At 54.3% G+C, this 7,634-nt stretch overlaps 1 protein-coding gene across 1 annotated transcript in view; it reads right to left on the minus strand.

Annotated features, from left to right (window-relative positions):
• PLXNC1 (plexin C1) overlaps nucleotides 1-6,802 on the minus strand; it is a 141,271-nt gene extending 134,469 nt beyond the window's left edge. The window contains exon 1 of the mRNA XM_080811988.1: nucleotides 5,723-6,802. Coding sequence (XP_080668114.1) covers nucleotides 5,723-6,787 — 1,065 coding nt within the window. The 5' untranslated portion in view covers nucleotides 6,788-6,802. The remainder of the gene's footprint in view (nucleotides 1-5,722) is intronic.
• Between the last annotated feature and the right edge of the window lie 832 nt (nucleotides 6,803-7,634).

Raw genomic sequence — 7,634 nt, forward strand, 5'->3', positions numbered from 1 at the left:
GAAATGAATTGCAAATAGACTGCTGTATACAAGAGTGGAGGGGCTAATTAAACTGTGACCTCTAGGTTCTTGGGACTCAGAATACAAGCTCAAAAATGGAAAGACTTTAGAAGGTTTTCTAGGTATTTGCTTTGAGCAATTAGAAGAGGATAAGGAGTATAACAGACATATGAAAAGATGCTCAACATCACTCACCATCAGGGAAATGCAAATCAAAACCACGAAGAGTTATTACCTCACACCTGTCGGAATGGCTAAAATCAACACAAGAAACAACAGGTGTTGGTGAGGATGTGGAGAAAAAGGAACACTTCTGTACTGTTGGTGGGAATGCAGACTCGTGCAGCCACTCTGGGAAATAGTATGGTGGTTCCTCAAAAAGTTAAAAATAGAATTGCCATAGGATCCAGTAATTCCACTGGAATAGTGGGTAGTTACCCAAAGAAAATGAAAATGCTACCTACCCACTCAGTTTCTGATTTAGTAAATCTGATGTGGGGCCCAAGAATGTGCATTTCTAACAAGTTACCAGGCGATGCTGATCTGATGCTTGGTCCAGCAACTACGCTTTGAGAAACACTGCCCTGCGGCGTCAAGCCCTTTCCTCCCATCACGGAAAAGCACAATCACACATGTTATGAAATTATACCATAGGAATTCCAACCATGCTGGGTTTCTATGGTCAAAGTTAACGCGCAGATTGGTAAGACCAGAAGTCTGACTCTTCCAATCTGGGAAGACCTGGAGGAGTGGAGGAATGCCAGATTGCCTGGGATTCGGGAAGAAAGAGGTTCTGACACATCAGACATAAAAAAACAAAACAAAACAAAATAAACAAACAAACAAAAAACCAATGGTTAAAAAAGTTTGAAGTGGACAGACTCAGGAAAATGTTGCTCCTAAGCAAGGAAACATTTCCAACAGGATCCTCTAAGACCTCGCATTGGCTCATTCCACAAATATTTCCCAAGTCCTAACTACACACCAGGTACTAGGCTAGGTACTCTGTGTTCAACAGGAAACAAAATGCTACCGATTCCTGAACCTTCTGGGGCTCGTGTTTTAATTGTGGCTGCTCATAAAGACAAGAGGTGCCGTAACCCAGACTTAATGGGCTGAGCTCTCTCAATTCAGGACCTGAGCTGGGTTGTGTCCAAGAACAAAGACTGGGAGAAGCCCCTTGAGGCCTTGTTGGTCTCCCCGAGGTCGTTTGTGAGCCTTAATATAAAGAACGTCAAAACAGTCCAAAAGTTGACAGATGAGGAGCGACAGCCCTCTTAGAGTCTGAACTTTCTTGGTTGTACAATCTGCAAACTGAGAAATGCCATTCTTGGAGCCATGGATGCTCCATTCTTTCATGTCTACTGTCCGCAAACAGCTGATCTTATCAGAGCAGTCGGGAGGGCCTGACTTGCTCCAAACAAGTTAGGACTGACACCAGAACCCAACATTCACATCCTGGGCGGTCTGCGGCTGTGGTTCTCAAGCTCAGGTCCACAAGTCAGCCCTCCCACCCCCGCCAATTCTAAATGGTCTGCCATTTCACAGCTGTGGAACCTAACCAAAGCTCTCCAGGCCTCAATTTTCTCACCTATAAAATCACAGTAGCAACTTCAGTCCTTGCCCCAGAGGAGGACTGTGAGAATCAACCAAAAATAAAGCATGTCAAGTGCTTAGCCCAAAGCCTGGCCAGTAGAAGAACCCAGTAGATAGTAGCTATGATTGCTTTTCCCCTCTAAGTCAGTGTTGGGTTTTGTTTTGTTTTTTTGTTTTGTTTTGTTTTGTTTTTTTTCTAGATCTACCCTTGTGTTTCAGATGTGTGTAGAGGGGGAGAATTCACCAGCTAGTCTTCAGATTGCAAAACGGCTAGACAGGATCATAACAGAAACTAAAGGAGGAATAAACATCACAGGAAGACTGTGGATTTTGAGGTCAAGAGGCAATGCACAAGTCTATGCTGCGGAGAGTCCTGGGACATTACTTCTGCACACAACCGCTAGAAGGATCTTGGGTGACTGTCTGCTGGAGAGCACGTGAGTGTCTTTGTGGTTGTCCACATGATGGTTAAATTCTGTCAGGCTCTGGACTTATAGGAGTGTGGAAGGGCGTGTGTCTCCCCACAAGGGCTAAGAATGAACTATAAGCATCTACCCTATTAGCCGACGGTTATTAAAAACACAGCACCTTCAGTGTCTACAGAGCATGTGGACACCATGTGTAGACCACAAGCAACCCCAGGACCCAACTATGGTGGCCACACCACTGTGGGAACAGTCAGACTTGGAAACGTGCATCCACTTTTCTCTGGGTGCATTGGTGTGGCAAGAGTAGCAGGAGTTCAGAGGGGAAGGAAGTTCATGAACTTGCATGTAATTTAACAGAATGGGCGGGGGAGGGGAATCACATGAAATTTTAAAAACACTTTAAAGGGCACCGATCAGCCTCAACCCCACATTGTACGAGAGGTTAGTTTTTGCCTCTTTCAAGAGAAAGTTTGAAAAGCACTAGAGTGGTGGGGAAGAATACAGAGGTAGACTTTCAAGATCTGAGTTTAAGCCAGAAGGTTCAGGTGCTTATTTTGTTATCTTGAGCAAGTCACTTCTCTTGAGTTTCCTCATCAGGTAGATGGGGCTGTTCCTCATAGAATCAACTTTAGACTTGATCAGGGGCTGAGAAAAAATAACATATGGGGAAGTGCTGCACCAATACTTATTAGGGTCATCAGAGAAAGGGGCTGTGGAAATCAGCTCCCTTGGCGTGGGTGCGGGCTGAAGGTAACCTGCTCTAGTTGTGAAAGCGATTCAAAGTTGGTGGCAAGGCAGAAAAGTAAAGACCCAGCGTGTGAACAGCTGGGTACACACTCATTGCACAAGCACCTCGTAAATTAATCCTCAGCGGAAGACACTGACATAGGAGAACCAAGAAAGGAGAAAACACAGCCCAGTCACTCCTGTCACTTTGCTACCTGTGGTTGGTTGAACATGGAAAAGAAGAGAGAGCCACCTAGTAGGTAAGGAGAAGGCGAGCCAATCCAGCTGCTTGTACCTCACTGCCTATGGGTTACCGTTCAAATTCCTGGGTCTACTCTGAAGGAATCGCTGTTGGAGTCTATCGAGACTCCCTCTAGAGCGTTTCAAGTCAGTCTCTGGTTTTAGGCACCTGTAATTCGGCCTGCCTTTTCCAAAATGCATTCAAAACCAGAAAATAAAATGCAGAACAAATGCAATCAAATGACATCATTGTTCTGAGTGACAATTGGGGGCACGCTGATCCTGTGACCCCATTAAATGGGGCTGCAACCTGCTATTGTCCTTTCAGTGGCAAATCCAGTAGCGCCCAGCACACAGCATTGTTTACACAAGCAGGCGCCAAGCAAATAGCTGTTGAATTAAGTATCTTATCTGCCTGTTTAATAGGTTCGAAAAATTGTCAGCTTTTTCATCAAACCTATCACCTTTCCCCCCACCCCATTCAAACCCCTCTTGAAATTTACTTCCATTAATTCTCTTTAATGCGTAGTAGCAGCAAGGAATTTACTTATATTAGAAAAAAAAAAAAAAAAAAAAGCAAAACTCCAAGCTCCCACCTGTGCAGCCATGACATGCTATTGTTTGAACCAGAGTATATTATTTAACTTGGATGACAAGCTCAGGGGGTAGGGACCCTGTCTTTCAGAATCCACAGCTCTCAGCACACTGGGAATTCTTGATAAATAACAGCAGCAAGAAAGGCTGCGGAGGGACCCCTTTTAATTATTTATTTTTCCGGTTCCAGATTTCTGGCAGCGTGTATTTATACCTGGCTTGATTTCCAAGGGAAAGCTCTCTCCAGAAGCTCCCGTGAAGAGAGATAAACAGCTCTCCGACTGCCCCCCTCCCTCCCCCTCCTCATCCCAGAGCAAGTAGGAACACCTGATCCAGCCAAAATGTAGATTCAGAGTGCACTCGGGATGCCTGCTGGGTTTGGAAGGGAGCGAAGTCCTCCAGGACCCAACGGGTACAGAGAGGCAGTCAAGAGAATTGTTTTGGCTCCACACATCCACACAGCTGTCAGATGACAGAGTCTGGACCTCTACTGTTATTACCCGCTGTGGGCCTCCGAGCTGTCTTGTCATTAACCCCAGAGACCAAGGATGCCTAAAGCTTGGCACTAAGTAACATTTGGAGGTGCGTTCAAGTCTTTCCATGGAGGAGTAGAAGGCAACGATTTCTGCCCCACTTGAACTCTGATGCTAAACATCTAATAAAAACATATGAAACAGTATATGTGTATGGCAAGACGAAGGCATTTAGGGAGCACTAGTTGTTACCTATGCTTTAAAAAATTATACCAGTAACTAAATGAAGGCATTACCCGTGTGTCCCAGCACACGACTGATAGGCAAGGAGGGAGAAGCAAATGACCATCTAGGGAACCTTCGAAAGGACCTCCGTTTTGTTTTTTCTTTTTCCCTCCTTGGGTAACAGGGCGAATATTTGGTAAGATGTGCTTGGCAGAGAAAGGGGTGGGTGGGGCTGGGAGGGTCTTTCTGTACACATATTACCATACCTAGAGCCCAGGCCCCCCTGTGCACAACAATGTATCACCACAACACGTTTTCCAAGTGGAGACTTCTCCCCTTCCTCTCTGACGCCTTTTACCCCAAAACAATGGCAACACCTGTAGCCCTTAATTTCTGCTCTTTGATTTCTGTCCAGTTATAAAGGAGGCTCTCAGCAGGCTCCCCTCTCAGGGGCCATATGTGGAGTCGACGTGCCAGCAGCCTTGGAAGGAAAACGGCCTCTGAGAAGTGCACAATGGCTCCCTAATCCCCATCAACTGGACCCTCTTGAACCGCCGCTTTATTTTCCAGTCAAAGAGCTGCCAATCTCAAGAGTCAAGCTGTGGCTGCCCTGGGAACCTGGGGGCGGGAACCTGGGCTCTGGCTGGCTGGGCACAACACAAGGGTGGTGTCCCTGAGCCCCACAGTCGAGTCCGGTAACGTGCAGCCTAGAAACTGTGCGGCATCCCAACCTCTTATCTCACTCTCCCCTCCAGGCTGAAGCTTTTATCCACAAAGAGACCTCAGCCTCCCTGCCTCTCCCCCCCCGGAGACCACAGCGCACTCACAGCAGAGCCGCAGCCCCGCCCCCTCACACCGGGTCACGCCGAGGGTTCCGTTCCCCCAAGCGGGAGCCCCTCTTCTAGGCTAGCACTGACCCATGCTGAGCAGGCTAGCAACTCTTATGACCACATCACGTGTGTTGTTGGTTTGGGGGGGGGCGTAAAGGCTGGGGTGTGGCAGCGCGCCCTTTAGATTCAACCGCCTTCTCTGCCCAGGGCGCCGTGTTTGGTAACCGTGTAGAGAAGGGTCAAACCCACACGCTAAGACCATGCACCTAGGGAAGCGATTAGGGAAGGGAGGGGGGGTAGACTGCCTGCGGAGGCTCAGCCCCAAACAAGCGTCGTTTGGATACAGAAGGATGGCACTGGGATGCAGTCACTAGAGTTTTCAGCCAAACTCCTACCCTCTCCACCTCCCTTTTTCCACTCTTGGGGAACTCCGGCTGTGCTTTAGGGCAGCCCGAGGTCTCGGAGACAGTAAGAGAACGGCTCTTCGGCAACCACCGAGCTGTGGGAATCCGGGACTTGGTGAATGGCAACCGGGTCTCCCTCCCGCTCGGCCTCGGCGGCGGCCCCGCAACACCAACACTCCCCGCGGCGCCCCGGGGGCAGGACTTACGCAGTTCTGCTCGGCCGTCTGGAAGTCCCAGGAGCAGCTCTTGGCGCGCTCCTGGATCTCACTCATCCTGAAGAGGCAGAGTGCGGTGGTGGCGGGGGAGCGCCTCTCCTGGCCCTCCCCGGTGGCCGCGCTGAACACGCCCGCCCAGACGCCCAGGGCCTCCACCAGGCTGGAGGAGAGGAGCAGGCGCCGGCCGTCGGGGTGGCCGTGGCCGCAGTCGAGGGCAGCCTGGCCCTGGAACTGCAGCACCTTGGCGCTCTGCGCGATGCGCACCATGCTGGGCCAGCCGGTGGCGGCGCCGCTCGTGTAGTTGTAGGGATAGTAGGGGAAGTAGACGCTGCCGTTCCAGAGAAAGGCGTCCACGAAGTGCAGGCTGCCCGCGCCCCCGCGCAGCTTGAGGCGGCCCAGCTCCTCCGTGGCCAGGCTGCGTCCCTCCGTGTCCTTGAGGGCGATGGCGGTGTCGCGGTCGGACGCCGCCGGGTTGCAGCGGCTAGCCGTCTCAGGCTCCGGCAGCACGTAGGTGGCGGCCACCGCCAGGTACCAGCGGTTCTGGTCCCCCGCGCGGTACACCACGCCGGCCGTCGAGCCCTGCGGGTGACACGACACCACCTCGGTGCCGTTGCGCAGGGATCCGTGGCTCAGGTTGCCCAGCAGCCGCACCTCGCAGGCGCCCCGGTCGAAGGTCCAGCCGGTGAGCAGCAGCCCCTGGAGGTCGCCCGCCCCCTCGCTGTAGGGCAGCAGCAGCTTGCTGAAGCTGCTCCCCGGTCGGGGCCGCGCGGGGGGCGCCAGCGAGACGGGCTCCGTGCAGTTGCCCGCTTGGTCCCGGTACAGGCGCGAAAGCCTGTGCTCCAGGCTGTAGTCCAGCTGGTCCAGGCAGCTGCCGCTCGCCACGAACACGCCGTCCTCCCGGCTCGCCGCGATGGCTCCGATGGCTTGCTCCGACCGCCACACGGGTTCGTCCGCGCCCCGGCTCGGCGCCGCCAGCGCCAGCAGATAAGCGAGCAGGGGCAGCGGCGCGGCGGGGCGCGGGGGGCGCGGCGGTGCCTTCCTCCGGGAGACCTCCATGGGGCTGGGGGGGCCGCCCCCGGGCAGGGCGCGCGGCGGCGACGGCGGCTCAGGCGCGCGGCGACGGAGACGCGGGCGGCGGCGGCGGCGGCTCCTGCGCGCGCTCGGGCTCCCGCGGCCGCCCCATCCCCGCGGCTCGCCCGGGAAGGAGAGCAGGGAGGGCGGCACGCGGCGGGGCCGCTCCGGCAGCCTGCGCGGCGGCTGTGGCGGCTGCGGCGGCGGCGGCGGCAAGCCCTGCGCGCTCCGGAGCCGCTTCCTCCTCGCCCTGCTTCTCCGGAGAGTTCCTCTGTGCAGCGCTGGCGCTCGCGGGGAGGCGCGGAGGGTAAGGGAGGGGACGGGCGGAGGGGAGCGAGGCAGGCGGGGAGGGCTGGAGAGGTTGGGTGCGCTTGTGCGTTTCACTTTCCCATTGTGAAAGTGGGATGCAACTGGCCCCCTTCCTCATCCTCTTCCTCCTCCGCCCTCCGCCTCCTGCCCGCCCGCCCTCCCTCCCTCCACGCCCATCTCCCCTCCCCTCTTGATTCGGTGAGATAGGGAGGAGGAAGGTCTCGTAATTTGGGTTACTGTGTAGGTGGCCTCTTTCATCTATTCATAACAAAGCTGAGCCTCCTGCTGTTGCCGCCGCGGCCGCCACCATCGCCCCTTGGCTCTCCCGGGGCTCCCGGGGCGCGCTAGCAGTATGCCGAGCGGGCTCCCGCGCGCGTCCGCCCGCGGGGCTGCTCCAATGCTCGGGTTTTGTTTATGAGAGCAGCCGGGGGGATGCGCCAGGCACTGGGGAGCGAGGACCCAGGGCGCCGAGGGTTTGCAGCTGAGGCCCAGGGCTCAGGCCACAGGGAGGCTGCAGGGCGGC

Source organism: Martes martes (genome assembly GCF_963455335.1).
Source record: "Martes martes genome assembly, chromosome: 8".
NCBI classification, from domain to species: domain Eukaryota; kingdom Metazoa; phylum Chordata; class Mammalia; order Carnivora; family Mustelidae; genus Martes; species Martes martes.